Consider the following 23430-nt stretch of genomic DNA (forward strand, 5'->3'; position numbering starts at 1 on the left):
TATTTATTTGTTCTGATACTTAACAAGCTCAAAAACTCGATCTTAAATGTTGTCTCTTAAATGTTTGCATTACTGTATTGATGATGAGTTTGCCTGCTCTGACTTAGCAGCATTTAAAAGATTATTTATGCTGGAAAATACCAGAGCAAAATGTTAAATCATTTTTTTTTCAGTATGTTTCAAAGCAGCTTTACAGAATCAAATCTTAATATAACTGAAGCCCCCAGTGAGGCAATATCACTACAGGCAATGTTTTAATAATAGTGAGATAAAACGTAGACTATTAGTAATAATATTGTGACTTCATTATTTTATATATATATATTTTAAGGCTAATAGAAATGTCATTGAACATCCATTACAATTTATTTCTCCTGATTAATGTAGTAAGAATAATTTAACAATAATGGATAATAAGTGAACTACATACATTTTTTTGTATCTTCCACCAGAAACTACAATGATTTTTACCATTAGGAGAACAGGAACTTTTTAAAAATACACTGAGATATTTCAGGTATTATATTATAAATATACACAACATCCTAAGGAATGTAAACTGTAGAAGACATAGTTAAAGGAAGCAAGATTTGTGGTTGTTTGTAGCAGACAGGAAGCTTTTTCTCACAGCACTTAGCACTTTTCCATTTAAAATCATCTGTATGATTCAGTGACAGTGAAGCACAAAGTTCGGTCGTGTTGTCCTGTGGTTGCCCATTGGCCCAGTAAATGTAATTCACAGATGATGATGCTGATGTTGTATTTGTCTGCCAGTACCAGGCTGTAGTCATTAGACTACGACGCAGACCGATCCAACCCTCCACATTTTTTGTGTTGACTTGCTTGATGAACTCTATCTGGACGTCTTCATTTATAGGACAGGCAAATTGACTTTGAGTGTTTGTGCAGTAAGCCAGAGACTCAGTCCATTTAAGAGGTTGATCTCCAACTACAAACTCTCCAGGAGTCATACAGCCATTTGGATCTGAGTGCACAAATAAAAAAATATTTATTGTCACAATGATGTGTTTTACAAATATTTGTGCATCTGCATAACATTTTTACCTATTTTTACCTATTTTTACCTGGTTGTTCATTTATTGGTATAGCTGGGCCTCCAAAAACTGTGTTGCCAATTGTTTCCACTACATAAACAGCAATCTTTGAGCTTGGATGCCAGATAACGATCAATTGGCGTGATAAAAATATTTCAGTTTTAGAGTATTGTGTGTTAGAAATCTCAAGCCAAACAGGATTTATAAACGGAGCTGTCCCTATGCGTACCTGATCTCTGCTGTCAGTTTTAGTTATCACAACCGCCCACTGGTAGTTAGAATAGAACGGCATCATGTAGCACGCAGCAAACTGGTTTTCTGGGATCAATTCAATGAAAAGTCCTGGAATGATCAGTTTGAGAGACACGTTACTTGAAGCAGTGACATACCTAGTGTTCAGATCCGGAAGAGACAGATACCCTGATGAACTAGGAGTTAATGAAGTATTGTATTGCGATAGTAAGTCTGCCTTGTCGTTTGATGTCATAAATAATTGTCTTTGGGTTATACCTCGAACAAAGGGCACAACAAAGTTCTGACCCTGAAATCTCACAGGAAGAATCTGATTGATTATCATGCTGCAAGTATAGTTTGTTCTATCTAGACACGGGTGAGTCAGCAGCACCGCTATTTTATGACTCGAGTTAACCATCATCATTGAATCATCTGCCTGCAACTGGATGAGTTGGTATGATGGGATCGTGAAGTTTACTAATTGAATTTGGGCTGATATGTTCTTGACTATCGTGATATTGTTTTCTGTGTCTTTAGCATTGATGATGATCAATCTAAATGAGTTGTATTTTGGGGACCAGGAGGTTGACTGGGATATGCCAAACGTTGTAAGAAAGGTTGTGTAGTTCAGTGAAGGGATCAGGTAATTCATTCCAAGATTTTCATCAGGTTGAACAATATTGGTCTGGGCAGAGATTGCAGTAATAGTAAAATTTGTACTACTGAAAGAATGTACTACAATGTATTTGTTACTGGTGATTCGAATAGATTGTGTGGAGTAGTCGAGTTGATATACTTCAGCAGATTTTGAAAACACCACAGTTACAGTTTGGCCTTTCAATATGTTTGATATCGTCTCTGTTGGTGTGCTGCTGCCGTTGTAGAAGATGTCGACAGAAGTGCCGTCATAGAGGGCGGTGACTTTCAGTCTACTTGAAGTGTTTGAATAAAAGTAACCTAAATCCTCTGGAAATGCTGTGATGAAACTTTTTCCATAGCTCACCATCGTAAAACCTATAAATTAAAAAGAGTTATAAAGACATTGGTCATGGGATCACACAGGCATCAATCCAAACACAGCAATCCAAAAAAAATCCACAGATGGTTCTCTTACACAAAATGTTCTCTTACCTTGACTAAACATTGATACAGTCAGAAGAATTGCAAACATGACTGTATCTCAGTTTTGAGCTCAAACTGGATGTTATGTAGACTATAGTGAAGAAAAGACAAAGAACCACAATAAACTGACCAAATGACACATGAGCATTAGTCTGTAAAACAACTTGTATTTGTTGTGAATTAACACAACGATCACCAAATGAAAACTCCTGTCATGTACCATTAAATTAGAGATGCACAAATAATCGTTAAAAGATCGTGATCTCAATTCGAACCCCAAACGATCTCAATTCAGCATTTTAACCATTCAGGTAATTAATAATATTTTCAAGGAGGAATGATACAGTCTCATCAGTTCTTTCAACAACACGCAATCACAGCGGCTGCGATGACGTCTTGACATCACATTTATTGTTGCGCAAGCCAAATGCTCGTGTTCGCTCCATTGGTACAGTGGATGCTTTCGCTGAGAAGTTAGACAGAAAGAAACAGAAACTAAAGAGAATGAGTGAGGAAGAGCAATGCGCAAGTATGTCCAACAAGAACCTTGACCTTGTTTTAGAACCAAAAAGAGGATTGTTTTCCGGATCTTATCTCTTCCAAAAGGGTTTTTAGCACATGGGGAAACTAACAAATAACCAGACTTGCTGTCTTTGCACTTGACCACTTGACTACTTACATAACATTTTCCTGTATTTGGCCCAAGTGTTCTAGTAGGCATGAAGATTAAGCGTGCATATAGATTTATTCACCCAAAGGACGTTTACGCCCCCAGCGAGAGCTTCAAAAAACGCTTTGTTGCTCGAATGCATTCTCTGGAATCCTCTCAAGCAGAGGTTTCTGCCTTCCGATTGGTTGCCGCCGAACATTTCCACCTTGCGATTGGTTGTAGACGAACCGCTTCATTAACAGGTTGCGCGCGCAACTGAGAGGCAGAAAGAAGAGAACGTCAGGTTACGACTGTAACCATGGTTCCCTGAGATAGGGAACGAGACGCTGTGTCATGCAATGACACCACGGGGAACGCCATGCAGCGCGACGCATGCGAACACCCCCTCCAACTAGGTCTACATACAGACGCCGGCGGATGACGCCATGCGACGTCGCAACGCAAAGCCACAAACAGCCGGAGAAAATGTAGGTCAAACAGCCTCCGCCAAAAGGAAGCAAACGCTACAGGCACAAGGAGTTATGGCAAAGGGACACAGCGTCTCATTCCCTATCTCAGGGAACCATGGTTACAGTCGTAACCTGACGTTCCCTTTCAAGGGATACTTGACGCTGTGTCATGTAATGACATTATGGGGAACGAGATACCCACTACGCCATAATTAATTGTGACTGTCTGTAAGTGTGAAGATGTCTACGCACAACTTAAGACATAAAGACCTGAGATCCCGGTGGAAAAGGGAGGTCTAAAAACATAATACCTCATAAAAATGTGTGGGGGAGATTATCCCGCCACACCACAAAGCATGGAGGTCCCTGACAACGGGGCCAGATAAGACGCCATACTCCTAGTCGAGTGTGCCCTAATTTTCGCAGAGGTGAAAACATAATGTGCACCTCATACGCTATAAAAATAGCCTCCACAATCAATTTTTGATTGTTTGTTTAGAGGAAGAATGTTCTCTCTTGGAGAACCAAACACAGACCAAAGATTGGTCTGATCTTCTAAGGTGGAAGATCTATTAATGTAAACCTCTAAAAACACCTCAGGGCATAGAAGATGTAGCCTCTGTTGATCCGCCGACTCTTGAGGAGGAGGATGAAAAGCCTGAAAGACTAATGTTCTAGCCACATTGCTAGAAACCTTGGGAACATAACCCGGTCTTGAGTGCAAATAGCCTTAATATGTCCTGAAGCAAACTCCAGGGTAGAGAAGAAGCTGACAAGCTTGGAAGTTGCCCACTCTCCTCGGAGAAGTGATGGCTAATAAAAAGGCTAACTCCAGTGACAGAAACTTACCTGTACACAAGTCAATGGGTTCGAAAGGTGTCATAAAGAACCCTTTCAGAACTACTGCCAGGTCCCATACTGGAACTCTGATTTGAGCCGGAGGCCTCATCCTAAATGTACCACGCAACAAAGCGTGAAGGCAGAGATAGCCGCAGCATATACTCCGATAGTAAATGGATATAAATTGTATTGTATTGTAAAAATTCCAGAACTGAAGCCAATAGGCAGTTTGGAAGTAAATGTTTGTCACTATACAGAGTAGTGAATAATCTCCATTTAAAACAGCCTTAAATGCCACCTGGAGCGAAACTCCAGGCATGAAGAAGCACCTGATAAGCTTGTTAGTCACTCACTCTCCTCAGAGAAGTGATGCTACTACCCATAGAGCCCTCAGGGATATGAGTGTGAAACCAGAGATAGCCTCAGCATATACTCTGGGTATAAACCGGATAAAAAAATGGTATTGTAAAAATTCCAGAACTGAAGCCACTGGGCAGTTTGGAACTAAATATTTGTCACTACACCAAGTAGTGAATAGTTTAAAATAGCCTTAATTCATCTGGAACGAACTCCAAGCATGAATAATAAGCTGATAAGCTTGTAAGACACTCACTCTCCTCAAAGAAGTGACGGCTAATAAAAAGGCTAACCTCAGTGACAGATATTAATCTGTACATGAGTCAATGGGTTCGAAAGAGGCCATAAGGTGCCCTTTTGAAACTACTACTACCCCTAGAGCACTCAGGGATATGAGTGTGAACCAGAGATAGCCTCAGCATATACTCTGGGTATAAACCGGATAAAAGACCGGTATTGTAAAAATTCCAGACTGAAGCCACTGGGCAGTTTGGAACTAAATATTTGTCACTACACCAAGTAGTAAATAATTTAAAATAGCCTTAATTCGTTTGAAGCGAACTCCAGGCATGAATAAGAAGTCACTCACTCTCCTCAGAGAAATGATGGATAACAAAAAGGCTAACTTCAGTGACAGAAATGTATCTGTACATGCGTCAAATGTGTTCGAAAGAGGCCATGAGAAGGGCTTTCGAAACAACTACAGATAGAGCCCTTAGTAATAGGAGCATAAAAACAGAGATAGCCGCAGCCTATACTCTGGTAGTAAATGGATATAAACCGGATGAAAACCGATTTTGTAAAAATTCCAGAACTGAAGCCACTGAGCAGTTTGGAAATAAATGTTTGTCACTAACCGAGTAGTGAATAGTCTCCATTTAAAATAGCCTTATTTTCGTCTGGAGCTCATTTGTGTTCTCTGTATCAACATTAATTACATCTAGATCCTCAGAATTAGAGAAATTCACAGCACTCACGGTTAAAACGGGTGAAGCCGACTCGCGGGCACCCGTTGAACCATGATGGCTTATAAAAAGGCTAACTTCAGTGACAGAAATTTATCTGTACATGAGTCAAATGTGTTTGAAGGAGGCCATGAGAAGGGCTTTCGAAACACTACAGATAGAGCCCTTAGTAATAGGAGCATAAAAACAGAGATAGCCGCAGCATAAACTCTGGTAGTAAATGGATATAAACCGGATGAAAACCGATTTTGTAAAAATTCCAGAACTGAAGCCACTGGGCAGTTTGGATCTTAAATCTGGAGTAATCTCCATTTTAAACCATAATCTCTCAAATAGTATGGGCTCTACAACCTCAGCCCCTGCCTCGACAGGGTGTCTGCTCTCACATTCTGGACTCTGGGGATGTCTGAGTGACACAAAATGTTTTCCGTGAGACCAAAGGAGAACCTGATGCGCCAGTCTGTGTAGAGAGCGCGACCTTAGGTCTCCCCAATACTGGATGCTGCCGCCAGCCGACCTAACACTCTAGAAAGTGCTTTACGATGTAAAGTTAGCCTTATCTGATCCTAGACACTAATGCCAGGATCGACTCTGTGTGTGTAGGGGACATGCGTGCCTACATACTCACTGAGTCCCAAGTTACCCAAAGAAATTATATTTTCTGTTAGGGGATTAAAATGCCCTTTTTGGGGTTGTTCCGTAGCCCTAGGCGCTTCATATGGGCAAGGACGACATCTCGATGCCGAACTGCCATGTCTCGAGACTGGACTAACACAAGCCAATAGTCTATGTAATTAAGTATTTGGATCCCTTGAAGTCTCAGAGGAGCAAGGGTTAAATCCATGCAGTATGCGCTGTGAAAGAACTACTCTGAACGGCAGAACTCGACATTGGTATTGTCCGAAAGCAAACCTGGGAAATTCCCGATGCTGCAGGAGGATAGATATATGGACATAGGGGTCCTTTAAATGTATCATGTCGAACCAGTCATCAGACCTGATTAACGCCACAATAAAAGGAATTGTCAGTTTTAGAATTTTTATCTCTTCAGAGATCGATCTAAATAGGCCTCAGCCCTCCATCCTTCTTTGGTACAATACAATAATGGCTATAAAGCAATGACCTATTCCTTTAATAATATGGTCTTTTTCCGGGGCCCACCTCGGTGGGTAAAACCCCTCCGAACCTGGGAGGATGGGAAACAAACTGAAATATGTAGCCTTTCTCTATAACCTCTAGCAGACATTTTTTAATTTTCTCCACTCATGGAAAAAAAATGCACTAAAAAGGAGATTGACTCCAGAATGCTCACTGCCCTGAAGCGGAGGACCGGCAGGGCACAGCTGAGCTACTAAAAAAGCCCTATTGTTCTGTTTTATATGTCTTTTATAATGGAAACAAAAATTAGGTCTTCTTTAAAGAAGACGGAACATAAGGGGTTAACAAACTATTTTGTATGTGAGGGCACATCGGGCACAGGTTTTATCTGTGCTCTATGAGAAGTGCCCTAAGAGGCCACTTGTGAACGACAGGTCCCCTTTAACGCAGCCTTATGATTTGAGACAATGACTGCTCTCAGATCAGCCTTATATGCATCTCTGGTTGCTGGTTCGTCCCCCAAGCTCTCTGAGGGAGAGGGGGGGGCACGAGAGACAACACTCTGTTTTTTGTTATCTGTATGTTGTGTATATACTGTTTAGAAGCAGATTCTCGGGGAAAACTGCGACGAGGAAAAAAACAGTTTCTTTAGTAGCACGGAGAGAAAGCTCCGCCGCTCTCCTGAGCTCATCTGATATTACAGGATTCAGGTTAACCCTTAATTTCATACAATAAATCTGCTTGATATGCGTAAAGAATGCCAATATTGCAAAAGCATGCTCCAGCGCGACCCGCGACCATAAACTTGTTTATCCATTTATATTGTTGCTGTCTCTCGCAACAAATAAACTGCGAGATACTTCAATACAGGCATTTGCCGTATCTGTATTATTTAAAAAAAAACAAAAAGGTTAAGAATCTCGCTGATGTGTTTAACAATAAATGAGAGGAGTCTGCGTGGTCTTCCGTTTAATAACTTATCAGTGTAAATCAGAGAAGAAAGTTTAACCTCTTTTGTCAAGTTCACTGGCAGCCTTCACTTTAAGTGCTGGCCAGTCAAGTCAATATTAGATTGTTACAGCCGTTTGGGTCACAACATAGTTTTTCGTAACATGGAGAAAGGGTATAAATCAGTAAGCTCATTTGTGTTTTCTGTATAAACATTAATTACATCTAGATCCTCAAAACTAGAATAATTAGCAGCACTCGCGGTTAAAATGGGTGAAGCCGACTACCGGGTACCCGTTTACCATGAGGATAGGGGGGTTTGTTTGATGAAACAAAACCATCGAGAGCGGAGCATTTTAATGATATTTTCTCACAATGCCCGCACGCCTCCCCCTCGGGGAAAGCGTGCGTGTAGTCCGCACCAAACACACACACACACACACACACACACACAAAGCTCGTGCTATCCCTGTCAATAATAATCTAGGACAGGGGGTAACACACTTCTAAATCCCTTTCTCTTATCCATGTTTCCCTAGTTTTTTGAACTAATCTAATCTAATCTCACTAGATATAGATTTAGACACATTCACACAAGCGTTCGCTGAAATAGCAGAAGCTGTTTGACCTACATTATCTCCGCCTATTTATAGCCTCGCTTTGCGACGTCACATGACGTCATCCGCCGGCGTCTATATATAGACCTATGCTGGATCCCAAACCGCCTACTTCCACACCACACAGCACGCAAAGTAGCGCTTTTTACGTACTATACAGTATGGAAGTAGGCGGCCTGGGATCCAGCACTAGGCTGCGTCCGAAACCGCATACTGTATAGTAGGTACTGAATTAGATGAAGTACCTACTTACTTAGCGTCAGGGACGTGCACAGGGGGGTTGCTCAGGTTGCCCGGGCAACTGCCCATATGCCCTTCTCGACTCAAGTTGCCCTTCCGAGGTGGAAATTTTGTTACTTTTACTTAGTTTACATTGTGCAGCGTTCCTTTGTTACTGTATTTTAATTAATTACGAAATTTATATTTTATTTTTAAATTGCTGTCTCGTGTTTCTGAGGCATTCGCAAATTGATGACTTGTTTGAGTCGATTCCTTACAAAGTGTTGCAAATAAATGAGTCTTTTGAATCGATTCTTTACAAAGCAAATGGGCAAAAGTTTTGAATTGGTTCACGAATCAGTCTGAATGAATTGTTCAGATCGCTGCTAAAACGGAATCGTTTGATGCTGTTTCACTCGTAGCCTATGTAGAAACACACAGAATATAAACAGTTTTGGGTGACGTGGATATGAATTTACCAGTCTTTTAACTAAAAGCAAAACTTCACACATGTACCCGCCATTACATACCCGCGACCTGTTCGTCGTCAAACACAGTAAACGCGCGCAGCCTCCAGAAGCATTGTAGCACAGACTGAAGAAAATCCATCGATGATTGACGTCTGATTCGCTGTATACTGTACTGTATGATGTAAGTGATTCTCACAAAACACACGTGACATGTCAACATAAGAAAACATGAGTTTTGTCTAAAATCAGTTTGTGTAAGTGTAAACTGTCAATGTCCTCAGACCATCTTAGGAGATTCTAACTTTATACATAATGAATGCAAAACTCTTTGTCAGTTTACTTGTCTGATATTTCAGCTATAAGCTACATCAACATTGAGACTAGAGTTAATTTGTAATGCTTGTCTATTCTGTGTTTGTATTCTTTTTTTCTGTACTGTTTGTGTATGTTGCAGTTTTACACACAGGCCTACTGTATAAGTGCCCTTCATATTGCTCTGTTTGCTGTGGAGTCAAGAAATGTCTAAACATTAAAAGATGAGTGTAGCCAGGCTTAATAATAAGAAATCATATTTAGCTGTATAACCCAGTCACGAAAGGGTTAACTTTCATTTTGTATCTTTGATGGACTTGTGAGTGAGCCAATGGGTGAATTCTATGAGGCACTGAGCTGACCAATCAGTTGCCAGATAGGCAGTGTTGGGGGTAACGAGTTACAAAGTAACGGATTACAGTAACTACATTACTTTTTTGGGTAACGAAGTAAAGTAACGCATTACACTAATAATATTGGTAACTACACTACTTTACTAGACTATAGGAACGCGCTTTCCTGCGTTACCCAAGCAGTGTTTGCCTGGGTGTAAAGTTCTGTCTATTTAAGTGGTGCGTGCATGCGTGTCCCTGTACGTGTGCCGTTGCCATAGAGATTGATTTGACGGAGCTGCTGGTGCAAAGGGGAGCGGGAAATGAAGACGGAGGGTTTCAGCCACTGGGGCGATATTCACATTACTTTCAGCGTATTGCTCGAAAGGACAAAAATATTCGTGTGAAATGCACACTATGCCCACACGACAAGTGTCTTTCAACTGCTGACAACGCGATGAGCAACCTGTCTGAGCATTTGTAAGCCCAGCATGGCAATACAACACTTGTGGCGAAAGATCTTGCTTAACTTACCGGTCAGGGATCGAGAGGTCTGAACCCAGACTGTCTTAAATAGAGAAATAAGTTAATTCCTTCATTTATAAATAATTCCCCCAAGGGTTTAGTTTATGCGCAAAAAGCATTAAAATGAATAGAACGTGATGATTACGTCTTTCTTTGGTGAAAAAATAATAAAATAAATAAGCCTATATGAAATGTGTTTCCCTTAAATAATTAGCAAATTAACAAAACGAATTCAAAAGTAGCCTATATGAGTTTATTTATTGTGTGACGCGCTCCCAAACCGATGCAGCACAAAACACTTTTACCTATTTAAAAAAGCACAATGTTTTGTTATTATTGCGAGTGTAACTTTACATAAATAAATTTACACATTACAGTTTTGAATGTTGTTTTACTTTTATTTGTATGACCATAATTTAAGGTAATTTAAGGTAATGCAAAATGCAAGCTCCTCACGCGTTTCATGCCATCACCCGCGTGGGTTTACACAGGGCAGCGAGAAAGAGACATTAAACTTTAAACATTTAACATTCTACTTGAGTTTTTTTGGACATCCCTTTGGAATCACTGCAATCATATCATCAATTTATAAGGTAATAATAAATATAAGCGCAGCGCTTATGAGTGTTCAAACACTGCTGACCGCTCAGCTGTCAATCAGCCGACCCTCACAAAGTTTCACATTAAATGATAATATATTTGAACAAGCATGGTCCTGTGCTTATTTCTGTCAATGTTCTGCATGAAGATCTTTAAAGGTTTCTACTTGCATCACGATTTGCGGTGCGGCCGGTCGCAGTCTTTATGTAAAACGGGTATGAAATAAATTGATGCTGATGTCGGATAATGGGTCAACTGTTATTTTAATCGCGCGGATGCGGGTTATCAAACAGGACTGTGCATGACTCGTATAAGGAAAATGGAATGACAACATGAAAATTATAAAATAGCCTACATGTTTATATTCTGTATGAAACCACCATGGGCGCTAAACTTGCGGTGTTAAAGGGACACTTCACCCAAAAATAAATTATAAATTTTGTTACAAACCTGTATAAATATCTTTGTTCTGATAAACAAGAAGCAACATATTTTGAGAAATGTTAATAACCAAACCAAGCATGAGCCCCATTCACTTCTATAGTAGGAAAAAATAATACTATGGAAGTGAATGGGGCTCGTGGGTGGTTTGGTTGCAAACATTCCTCAGGGTGTTTTCATTCGTGTTCACCAGAACAAGGACATTTATACAGGTTTGTAACAACATGAGAGTGTAACAAACCTGATTTACAAATAAATTATACAGAATTTTAATTTTTGGGCGAACTATAAATCCGATGGGGTCAAAAATTAGGGTGCACCTAACTTTTGTGCTGGTGCACCTAAGAAAAAATGTTAGGCGCACCAGTGCAACAAGTTAGTCTAGAGCCCTGGCCGGTCATTTAAAGTAGTCACTCATCCTCAGCCGACCCCGCCTAAACCATGTGCATGTATCTATGTGGTAAATTAAGAAAAAGGAAAGTAAAGTAATAAGTAGTGAAGTTATTTTTCAAATGCAGTAACTAGTAAAGTAATCTCATTACAATTTTAAGAAGTAACTAGTAACTAGTAACTAATTACATTTTTTGAGTAACTACCCCAACACTGCAGATAGGCTCCGTTACGGTTACGCCTCTAGTTTTGCGTCACTGCACGTTCTTTTGGCGCTTGCACTTGAGCATATGAGGTTGCGTTATCTGCTTGGTAAGATGTTCAAAACAATATGAAGTGAATTAAACAAGATCTGTTATCATTATGTATTATAATGATTATACTTTATTGTAATATAGAGTGTAAACAAAAGCTGTGCCTGAATCCACTGTTGTCACGGAGCTAAAGGCAGTGAATTCCGTTAAAATGTTGAGTTGTTTATCTAGGCATTTGAGTTTGCTAATATTCATGTTAACAGACCAGACTTTTGCTGCCTATTTTTGTATTTATCCTAGTCTGCTGAGTTTATGAGTTCGCTAGCATCTATGCTAATCTGTGTTAATGGGTGAATCAATGCAAAGGTGCTCATTTTGTAAAGCTAAAGGTGTAAACTACTGTGTGCCTATGTAAATAAGGTAATTAGCCACAATAGGCAAGCAAAATACTGGGTAATGTCTTAAAACCATTAAGTTATTTCGGTTGTGGGTTATAAAAGCAAATGTTAACTTCATACTGTTGCTAAATAGTTAGTTTGTTAAATAATGATGTTAAAAATTATTGATTTAATTGTGGTCACTGAAGCTTAAAGAGGTAATATTTTTAGTGCAGTCTTTCCACTGTTACCGGTGCAGAGGGGGACAAATAAGCACGCTAATGCTTTAGTGCTTCTAATGTAAAGTGATACAATTTGATTAATATTTATATGTAATTCATGCAGTTTTATTTTTCATACTGTCAATGTTACTGCTGTAAGGTTTCATAAAAACTTGAATTTGAAATGTGTCTTATGAAGGATGCAATTTATGAAAAATGTACTTTTGATACTAAGAGAAATTCATATAGTTTTGATACCTGAGAAGAAACATAAGAGCTGTTGTACAACAAGAGAAAGATTTTTATATTGCGTTAAAGGTGTACTGAAATATTATTTTATTTTGTAGTAGCCTGTAATATTCCATTTATTCACTGAATGGTAATTGAAAGAAATGATTTGGCCTTATTTATAGGTCAGGTTTTGGTAAAGAGTTGGAAACATTGTGCGGAGATCCTTTGCATGGGGTAATACAGATCCAGACGTCCATCCAGAGATTCATTGATTCCCAGTCCGCGTGGCTGGGTGGCGAGCCAACCGTGTTTGAGAACGAATCAAGTTGCTTTGGACAAACTACCCGGATCATCCTCTTCATCTTCGTTGTGGTAGGACAAACACTAACTCAAACTGAAAAAAAGGGCCCCAACGGTGAAATTGAATTCTGGTCAACCAAGGCAAGTCGAACCAAGAACGAACTGAGCTCAAAGAAACTGAAAAGAGAGGGTTTTGTTTTGTTTATGTGCGCACTTTATTATTTTAGTTTGTTATTTTTCATAAAATGTGTTTTTTTATTGTATGTATGTTCCACCTGTGAATTTAATACAGGTTGTCTAAACTGTCATTCTGGTGTGGTATTTCTTTCATAATTGACATTCAATTCTCAGGCTCTTAACAATTTAGCATCTTCTGATTCTGGTCCAACTACGATTACTTTAGACTATCAAACCTATGTGCATTATTTCTACTACCTCGTAAGAAAGGGTTACATTCTTGGCGAGCCAGCCAGGAGCCAGAGACATTGAATATCAATATTGAAAGAATACACTAAATGGATTTCATACAGAAGTCAGGTGTTAAAATTCCAAATGCAGTGATCGTTAGTGGGGTAACCCAGGTAGCAGATAAGGATGATCAGGTCGTTGACTTCCTTAGGGAGTATGGTTCCATCGAAGAAGTTGTTCTCGTTGATGATTGTAAATCAGATTTTTACCAAAACCTGATCGTTGAGTTTTCAAGCGGTTCAGCTTTAGTGGACTTAGAGCCACTTTTGCCATACACACACACAGTAAAGGGCAGGGGCGGACTGGCCATCTGGCAGACCGGGCAGTTTCCCGGTGGGCCGACGTACTTTTTGGGCCGATCCATCTCATACTATTTTTGTCTGAGCAGCCCAGTTAGCGTCTTTTTTTCCCTAGACAGACCGGCCCACTGACATTTAAGCAGCAGCCCATTGGTTATTTTTTTAAACGACATCAAGCTGGCCCAATGACGGACCAGCCCAGTCATCGTCCTTTTTTTACCCTAAATAGACCGGCCCACTCACATTTAAGCAGCAGCCAATTGGTTATTTTTTTTAATGACATAAGCTGGCCCAATCACCGCTTTGGTCTCTGTGCAAGCGAGCGTGCAACGTCGGTCAGTTCACGTGTCAAAATAGAGAGAGAGAGATGGAGAAAAAATCTCAAGGGAGGTGCAGAAAAACTGCGTGACAAAAAGAAACAGACTCTTCAGGCAGACGCTGGAAAATAACACAACTGTTTTCTTCAACTCGTGTCGCTGGTGATGATGGTGGCGCGTGGCACTGTCAGCACCAGCACGCAAAATGTCAGTGAGGAGAGGGAGAGAGAGACGAGGGAGAAGTGAGTTGCGGTAAGCAGAACTGCTTTCAAAACACAAGTTTAGATAGATACCCCTTGATAAAACCAAGTCAAAAACACACAATTATGGTAATAAAGCTGCAACAAAATAATTGCACTCTTTGCTCTGTGACTACAACCCAGTCAATATTTGACGACACTTGACCATTCGTCGGTGTGTGGCGCGGAGGGTGTACCTTTCGCGTCGTTTTTTGACGAGCTGGGGACTTCAATACTATTCTCTTCTCCTGTTTTCTTGCCATTTTCGCGTCGGTTTAGGGTTAGATTTACATAATGACATCCCTACCCAAACCTAACTCTAACCCCAACGCCAGGTGACAACTGTTTAATTTCGCGTACACTGTTTAATTTTGCGTACACTGTTTAATTTCGCGTAATCTAACCCTAAACCGACGCGAAAATGGTAAGAAAATAGGAGAAGAGAATGCAACGGACGTAATAGTATTGAAGTCCCCAGTTCGTCAAAAAATGACGCGAAAGGTATACACTCCGCGTGACATATTGACGAATGGTCAAGTGTCGTCAAATATTGACGACATGGGGTGAGACTGTGTTAGTGACTACGATAGTGTATCTGATTAGTAGATTTTTCGTTGATTGTCTGTTTCAAAACGTGTCATTTCTCTTCAAGCAAAATCAAACATCCAGGACATCTGCTTACAGACAAAATATATGTTTATTGTATATAACAACACAATTGACAGATAATGTAAAAAAGCTCTATTACTGTAATCACACAAGTTTAGTTCAGTGAATGTAGTAGTGAATACTTTCCTGTAAGTACTGCAAGTAATAATCAGTTTTTAATATTACTGTAAGCAGGACTTGTATTTTGTTAAAAGTCAGCAATTCAATGGCAAATTTTGCCAATTGCACCATCTCTGGTGTCCTGTTCTTCATCATAGGGTACTCTTCATCTGCCTCTCAGACTGTTTACAATCCACACAATTGGTAAAGAATACCATTAGAAAAAAGCGTGTACAATTTTGAGTTGTTGTGTTTGCTTGATGACAACTGAGTTGTAGTTGTGTTCATCTTTAGCAGCCTGCCTGTGTTTAGCATTTATAAAACAAGTTCATTGCAGTGTAAAATGTGTGTTTTACTCAGAAGTTTGTTTAGACTTTAGCCAAAAGAGTGCATGACGAATGTGTTTAGGCCGCTATGAATTTGGTTCAGAGATTGGGGTTTAGTGTTTTAGCAATTCAGAAAAACTGTAATCAACATATAATATGACAGTTAATCAGATAGGAATATTTTTGTTGTGTTCATTATTTATTATAGGCTACGGTGTGTAGTGAATAGTGTTTTTAGGACCTAACAAAAATGTTTACAAATGTTTGAAGGATGAAGCTTGTTTAAGGATTCATGTGGATTATACAGTTTTACTGCATTAATAAATAACACGTTCTAGAAGTGTTTGTTGTGTCAACTCTCACTCTTTTCTACCTGCTATTAATTGGGCTTAGTGCTTTTATGGAATTGGAGTTGCTATTGCTTAAAGGCGTGCAAAGATGGGTGGTATTTGTAAATATATGTAGTGTGGGCCGGTTTGGGCCAAAATGCCAGGGCCGAATTTTTGTCTCAGTCCAGCCCTGGTAAAGGGGGATCCATGTACTAAATATGTTGTAAAGGCATTAAGCAGTGTTTACACTACGCATATTGGCACTAATGCTACAAAAACTTATCTAACTGAGTTAAGGGGCTTAGCCAGGCTAAGTGGCAAAGACTATGGGGAGGTGTTGAAAGAGATGATGTCTCAGATTGGTGAAGATATTGAAGCTATGAAACCCGTAGATTTAGAAGTTTCCCCTTCACATGTTGAGACCCCAGTTGTGAGCCTTCAAACCCCTACCCCTAAAGATCAACAGCCCCTAGTCTCACTTTTGAATCCCCCACGGGCAGGAAATTGCTTAGATGCCACTGATTCAGTCCTGTTCACTAATGGAGGGAAAGCTCCGTCCCTTTCAGTGAGTGACATAAACCCAGCAGAGATACAAAAGGTGGTGGTTGAGCATATTGTAAGGAGTGAAGGTGTTAGCCCACACTTGCAATCTCCAGTAAGGCTTCGTTCCTTTTCTGGAAAGATTCCTAGACCCAGTAACGAAGCTGATTACGACACTTGGCGCTCACACATTGAACTTCTGTTAAGTGATCCTAGCATGTCCCATCTTCAGATCTCAAGAAAAATTCTCGAATGTCTACTTTCGCCTGCAGCAGATGTGGTTAAAGGGCTACGGCCTGGGTCTCCTCCCATCGCTTACCTGCAGCTCTTGGACTCAGCCTTTGGTACTGTTGAGGATGGGGAAGAACTCTTTGCCCAGTTTATGAACACCCTTTAAGACCCGGGTGAGAAACCCTCCACTTATCTTCATCGATTGCAATTAGCATTGAACCTAGCTGTCAGAAGGGGTGGGGCTGCACCGGCCGATGTAGATAAACTCCTACTCAAACAGTTCTGTAGAGGATGCTGGGACAATTCTTTACTTTCTTGCCTGCAACTTGAGCAGAAGAAAAGCAACCCCCCTTCATTTGCTGACCTCTTGCTGTTACTAAGGACAGAAGAAGATAGACAGTTAGCAAAAGCTAGTCGTATGAAAAAACACATTGGCACCACCAGGCACCGTGGCCAGCTTCAGCTCCAAAGTGCGTGGGCCTGTTCAGAGTCAAGAGAGAAATCAGAGGTCAGTCTCAGTGTTATTGAGGATCTTGGGAGGCAAGTAGCCAGTTTACAAAGCCAATTAACCTATTTGATGGCACAGAAAAAGACAAAGGGGACTGATAACATGGGTGCAGCTGGGAAAAGTCCAGGCAAAGTACAAAAACCAGACCGTGCTAACACAGACATGATGAAACAGGCCAAGAAAAAGCAGACTAACAGACCCAGGCCTTGGTACTGCTTTAACTGTGGGGAGGATGGGCACATTGCCCCAGTTTGCACGGACAGGGCAAATTCTGCTTTAGTAGCTGAAAAGAAAAAACAGTTAGAGGAGAAGCAGCACAAGTGGGATGCACAAAACAGTCTCAGCTTGCCTTTAAACAACTAGCAGTTCCTGTTGGGGGACAAACAGGGACTGAAGAGAGTCAACAATGTCCATCAGATGTAAACGGTAAAGACAAGGCTGAAGTATGTACTAATCTGAAACATTCAAGTAAGAACCACCCTTTTAAACTCCCTAAGGGGTTGGTTGGTACCAAGAGTACTGCAAAAGTTAACATAAAAGGTAAAGAAGTCAGCTGCCTACTGGATACTGGTTCACAAGTAACAACAGTTCCCCGGTCATTTTATGAACAGCACTTTCCAAAGATTAATGGAAAAGTGCATGGGGGACATGCATTTAAAAGATGTTCTAGTCTTTATTGACGACTTGATTATGTTTTCAAAAACTCTAGAAGAGCATAAAGCAAGGCTGATGAAGGTGCTCACACGCCTTAGAGAGTTTGGGTTGAAATTATCACCTGAAAAGTGTGTCTTCTTCCAGACGTCAGTCCGTTATCTTGGGCATGTAGTTTCCAGGAATGGAGTCGAGACTGATCCGGAGAAGATTGCTGCTCTTAAGACTTGGCCGGTCCCAAAAAACCTGCGAGAGCTGAGATCTTTTCTTGGGTTTTCTGGGTACTACAGGAGGTTTGTTAAGGGCTACTCTAACATCGTTAAGCCCCTCCACAATCTAACCTCTGGTTACCCACCTTCTCATAGGAAATTAAAGTCAGATGAGAAAGCGGGTCAGTACCGCAACCCAAAAGAGGTCTTTGGAAGTCGCTGGACACCTGCTTGCCAGCAGGCATTTGACCTGGTGATTGAGAGCCTTACCTCCGCCCCTGTGTTAGGTTTTGCTGATCCCCAGAAGCCCTATGTACTCCACACCGATGCAAGCACCACTGGACTCGGTGCTGTTTTGTATCAGGAACGGGAGGGTCAGTGTCGAGTCATAGGCTATGCAAGCAGAGGGTTGTCAAGGAGTGAGAGTCGATATCCAGCACACAAGTTGGAATTTTTAGCACTCAAGTGGTCGGTCACAGAAAAGTTCAGTGATTATCTTTACGGCAACCACTTCACTGTTGTAACTGACAGCAATCCGCTTACATACCTACTGACCTCAGCAAAACTTGATGCGACAAGCTATAGGTGGCTGGCAGCACTGTCCACTTTCTCATTCAAACTTCTTTATCGTCCAGGAAAGCAAAATGGCGATGCAGATGGACTGTCCCGCAGACCTCATGGGGAGCTGGCTGATGATCTTAAATCTCAAAAAGAGAGAGAGCGCATAAGACAGTTTACTCAGGGTCACCTCTCTGATCCAGAAAATATAGATGCAGTAGATCAAGCTGTTGTGCAAGCAATCTGTGAGAGACAACTCATTTACAGTGTCAGTTATGATGGCCAAGATTCTTCAGATGCCATTGCTTTAGTTGAGACTCTTGCCATTTCAGCTAGTGCTGTGCCTGACAGTTATGGGCAAGAAGATCACATTGGTGGGTTGCCAGTTATCCCCCACCTAACTGAGGCAGAGCTCGCGAGTAAACAAAGAGCTGATCAAAGTATAAAGCATGTCATTTCCCAGATCGAGCAGGGAGAAATACCACCCCCAACTTTGCGACATGAACTCACTGAGCTTCCACTGTTGTTGAGGGAGTTAAATCGCCTTGAACTCCGTAATAACATCTTGTACCGGAGGCGCCAAGTAGGCTCTCAGACCTTTTATCAGTTAGTGCTCCCAACTGAACTGCGTGACCCAGTTTTGACCAGCCTACACAATCATATGGGTCATATGGGCGTTGACCGTACACTGGATCTTGTAAGGACCAGATTCTTTTGGCCAAAAATGGCTTTGGATGTTGAGAGAAAAGTCAAAACATGTGGCAGGTGCATAAGGAGGAAGGCGCTACCTGAGAGGGCTGCGCCTTTGGTCAACATTAAAACCACCAGACCCCTTGAGCTCCTCTGTATGGACTTCCTCTCCCTTGAACCTGACAAAAGTGGGACCAAAGACATACTGGTGATCACAGATCATTTTACTAAGTTTGCGGTTGCCATACCAACACCTAACCAAAAGGCCCGCACAGTGGCAAAGTGTCTGTGGGAGAACTTTATGGTGCACTATGGAATGCCAGAAAAGTTGCACAGTGATCAGGGACGGGATTTCGAGTCCCGCACAATAAAAGAGCTTTGTCAAGTGGCCGGCATACACAAAGTAACAACAACACCATACCACCCTAGGGGCAACCCCGTTGAGCGATTTAATCGCACCTTACTAGACATGCTAGGTACTCTTGAAAGCCCAGAGAAATCTCATTGGCGTGATTTTGTAAAACCCCTGGTCCACGCCTATAATTGCACCAGGAATGAGGTGACAGGATTCACACCATATGAACTGATGTTCGGACGTCAGCCTCGTCTGCCGGTGGATTTAGCGTTTGGATTGCCAGTGCAAGGGGGTCAGCAAACATCACACGCAGAGTATGTGCAAAACCTTAAGTCACGACTTGAAGACAGCTACAAGATCGCAATTGAAAATGCTGCAAAGACGGCACAGAAGAACAAAGTGAGGTATGACAGGCATGTGAGCGCTTCGGACTTGGAAGCTGGAGACAGAATATTGGTCAGAAACGTTCGCATTCGAGGAAAACATAAGATTTCAGACAAGTGGGAGTCAATTGTCCATGTAGTGGTGAGGAGAGCAGGTACCCTCCCCTTCTATACAGTCAAACCTGAAAATCAGGATGGTCCTTTGAGAACACTGCATAGGGACTTACTCCTTCCATGTGGTTACTTACCTACCGAGGTCAACAAGGCGCCTAATCAGCAGCCCACAAGACGCAGGCCAGCAACCCGTGCAAATCCTATTGTGGATGAGAATCACTTCTCAGAGGAGGAAGATGAAATCATTCCAGTTTACTATTTTAGAGAACCCTCAAATGCTCAGTTTCCCCCACTCCACGACCGTCTAGTGCAGCCTGATCCAACTATGTCTATTGTGCAGGATAAACCGCATACTGAACCTTCAAGCAATTGTCCTGTTGAGAGTCCAGTAAATGCTCAAAATGTTGATTGCACTCCTGAAATTAACAAGCCACCTGATATGTCCAATGGTGCCTCAGACAGTCCCCTTATACTGAATGATCCTAACTGTCACCACTACGACACTGAGGACCTACTTACCAAAAGAGTCATGCTTGACGAACAAGTTGATGAAAGCGTTATGACCGAAAGTAACTTACCTGCTAGTAAAAACCCTGTGGTGGATCAAAACTTACCTGATGAGGACATCCAAGTTGAGCAGCTTCCAGCGTTCTCTGACATGTTAGAGAGTGAAAAGGAGATGAGTTGCAATGAAAGTGAAGAGCCAGAAGATGAAATAAAGGATACAACAGTCAGGAGATCAGAGCGGAACCGTCAGCCGTCAAAGAGACTTGACTATGCTGAACTTGGAAACCCCTTTGTCACTGTAGTTAAATCATTCTTTCAGGGGTTAACCACAGCTGTGGCTGACATTTTAAGTGAGGGTGAAAACTCTCATCCTTCTGTCCTGTACCCTGAGATACAAACAGTTTAACCATTGCCATGTACAGGGACGCACATGAGTTCAAAGGGGGAGAGTGTAGCCAGGTTTAATAATAAGAAATCATATTTAGCTGTATAACCCAGTCACGAAAGGGTTAACTTTCATTTTGTATCTTTGATGGACTTGTGAGTGAGCCAATGGGTGAATTCTATGAGGCACTGAGCTGACCAATCAGTTGCCAGATAGGCTCCGTTACGGTTACGCCTCTAGTTTTGCGTCACTGCACGTTCTTTTGGCGCTTGCACTTGAGCATATGAGGTTGCGTTATCTGCTTGGTAAGATGTTCAAAACAATACGAAGTGAATTAAACAAGATCTGTTATCATTATGTATTATAATGATTATACTTTATTGTAATATAGAGTGTAAACAAAAGCTGTGCCTGAATCCACTGTTGTCACGGAGCTAAAGGCAGTGAATTCCGTTAAAATGGTGAGTTGTTTATCTAGGCATTTGAGTTTGCTAATATTCATGTTAACAGACCAGACTTTTGCTGCCTATTTTTGTATTTATCCTAGTCTGCTGAGTTTATGAGTTCGCTAGCATCTATGCTAATCTGTGTTAATGGGTGAATCAATGCAAAGGTGCTCATTTTGTAAAGCTAAAGGTGTAAACTACTGTGTTCCTATGTAAATAAGGTAATTAGCCACAATAGGCAAGCAAAATACTGGGTAATGTCTTAAAACCATTAAGTTATTTCGGTTGTGGGTTATAAAAGCAAATGTTAACTTCATACTGTTGCTAAATAGTTAGTTTGTTAAATAATGATGTTAAAAATTATTGATTTAATTGTGGTCACTGAAGCTTAAAGAGGTAATATTTTTAGTGCAGTCTTTCCACTGTTACCGGTGCAGAGGGGGACAAATAAGCACGCTAATGCTTTAGTGCTTCTAATGTAAAGTGATACAATTTGATTAATATTTATATGTAATTCATGCAGTTTTATTTTTCATACTGTCAATGTTACTGCTGTAAGGTTTCATAAAAACTTGAATTTGAAATGTGTCTTATGAAGGATGCAATTTATGAAAAATGTACTTTTGATACTAAGAGAAATTCATATAGTTTTGATACCTGAGAAGAAACATAAGAGCTGTTGTACAACAAGAGACAGATTTTTATATTGCGTTAAAGGTGTACTGAAATATTATTTTATTTTGTAGTAGCCTGTAATATTCCATTTATTCACTGAATGGTAATTGAAAGAAATGATTTGGCCTTATTTATAGGTCAGGTTTTGGTAAAGAGTTGGAAACATCGTGCAGAGATCCTTTGCATGGGGTAATACAGATCCAGACGTCCATCCAGAGATTCATTGATTCCCAGTCCGCGTGGCTGGGTGGCGAGCCAACCGTGTTTGAGAACGAATCAAGTTGCTTTGGACAAACTACCCGGATCATCCTCTTCATCTTCGTTGTGGTAGGACAAACACTAACTCAAACTGAAAAAAGGGCCCCAACGGTGAATTCTGATTGAATTCTGGTTAACCAAGGCAAGTCGAACCGAGAACGAACTGAGCTCAAAGAAACTGAAAAGAGACGGTTTTGTTTTGTTTATGTGCGCACTTTATTATTTTAGTTTGTTATTTTTCATAAAATGTGTTTTTTTATTGTATGTATGTTCCACCTGTGAATTTAATACAGGTTGTCTAAACTGTCATTCTGGTGTGGTATTTCTTTCATAATTGACATTCAATTCTCAGGCTCTTAACAATTGAGCATCTTCTGATTCTGGTCCAACTACGATTACTTTAGACTATCAAACCTATGTGCATTATTTCTACTACCTCGTCAGAAAGGGTTACATGAACATTATACTGTAGGGCAGATGGACAAGAGTGTGTTTTTGGAGCTGGACAATAAAACAATAAAACCACATTCTATGTCTGTTCCCGAGAGATGGTGTTGTCTCTCTCCACAGGGGTCACTGATACCCAGGAACTGAACTGTAAATCTCCCCCTCTCTCCTCTTTCTTAAAGGTCTTGTGGCTGAAAATATACTAAACACATGTAAGATTGAGTATATCATATGTTGTGATGATGGAAATATTGTTATAGCATATTTGATATCTTTTTAAAGGTCATGGTGCGATGGGTAAAAAGAGGTCTAATTTCTTTAAGTCTAAGATAAGAGTATATTGGAGATTTAACTTTAAAACATATTTTTTGTTCCTCTAAGAGGCGTGTCTTTTCTAGGTAATCTTAAGTACAGATGGCTGACGATCCCATTTGGTGACCTTTAGGGCCACGAGAAACTACACGAGAAACTACACGAGAAACTAAATGAAAATACCATATTGACAATAACTTCCATTTTTACTGGTGTATATAAGGAACATTGGAAAAGGACTCAAGGAAGCTTCTGTATTCAGACTTCCCGCACTGCTGTGTGTCGTTTTTACTTGCCAGGTATGATTTGACTTTGTGATTTTATTTTACTTTGCTACTTTTATTTTAGATGTGAATGTTGACATTTTTGTGTGATGAATTTGGAAACT

At 40.7% G+C, this 23430-nt stretch overlaps 2 protein-coding genes and 1 long non-coding RNA gene across 4 annotated transcripts in view; 2 read left to right on the plus strand and 1 right to left on the minus strand.

The window, feature by feature from the left end:
• Positions 1–225: 225 nt before the first annotated feature.
• Positions 226–23430, minus strand: part of LOC141367366 (uncharacterized) — a 41313-nt gene continuing 18108 nt past the window's right edge. Inside the window, exons 2-4 of the mRNA XM_073872702.1 lie at positions 2421–2502; positions 1086–2303; positions 226–985 (exon numbers count right to left, since the gene is read on the minus strand). Of these exons, the coding sequence (XP_073728803.1) occupies positions 546–985; positions 1086–2303; positions 2421–2460 (1698 nt within the window). The 5' untranslated portion in view covers positions 2461–2502 and the 3' untranslated portion in view covers positions 226–545. The remainder of the gene's footprint in view (positions 986–1085; positions 2304–2420; positions 2503–23430) is intronic.
• On the plus strand, positions 11861–13335 carry LOC141367289 (uncharacterized). The gene is made up of 2 exons (XR_012371610.1): positions 11861–11956; positions 12043–13335. It is a non-coding gene; the product is annotated as an uncharacterized lncRNA (long non-coding RNA).
• Positions 15973–22661, plus strand: LOC129432477 (retrovirus-related Pol polyprotein from transposon 412). 2 transcript variants are annotated; one of them, XM_055190892.2, is made up of 3 exons: positions 15973–21209; positions 21296–21365; positions 22163–22661. In XM_055190892.2, the coding sequence occupies exon 1, from the start codon at positions 17656–17658 to the stop codon at positions 20923–20925; it is 3270 nt and encodes a 1089-aa protein (XP_055046867.2). In that variant the 5' UTR covers positions 15973–17655; the 3' UTR covers positions 20926–21209; positions 21296–21365; positions 22163–22661. The 2 variants fall into 2 exon arrangements, with proteins under 2 accessions (XP_055046867.2, XP_055046866.2); XM_055190891.2 differs by having other exon boundaries at positions 15973–21365.

Source organism: Misgurnus anguillicaudatus, chromosome 10 (assembly GCF_027580225.2).
Source record: "Misgurnus anguillicaudatus chromosome 10, ASM2758022v2, whole genome shotgun sequence".
In the NCBI taxonomy this organism is placed as follows: Eukaryota; Metazoa; Chordata; class Actinopteri; order Cypriniformes; family Cobitidae; genus Misgurnus; species Misgurnus anguillicaudatus.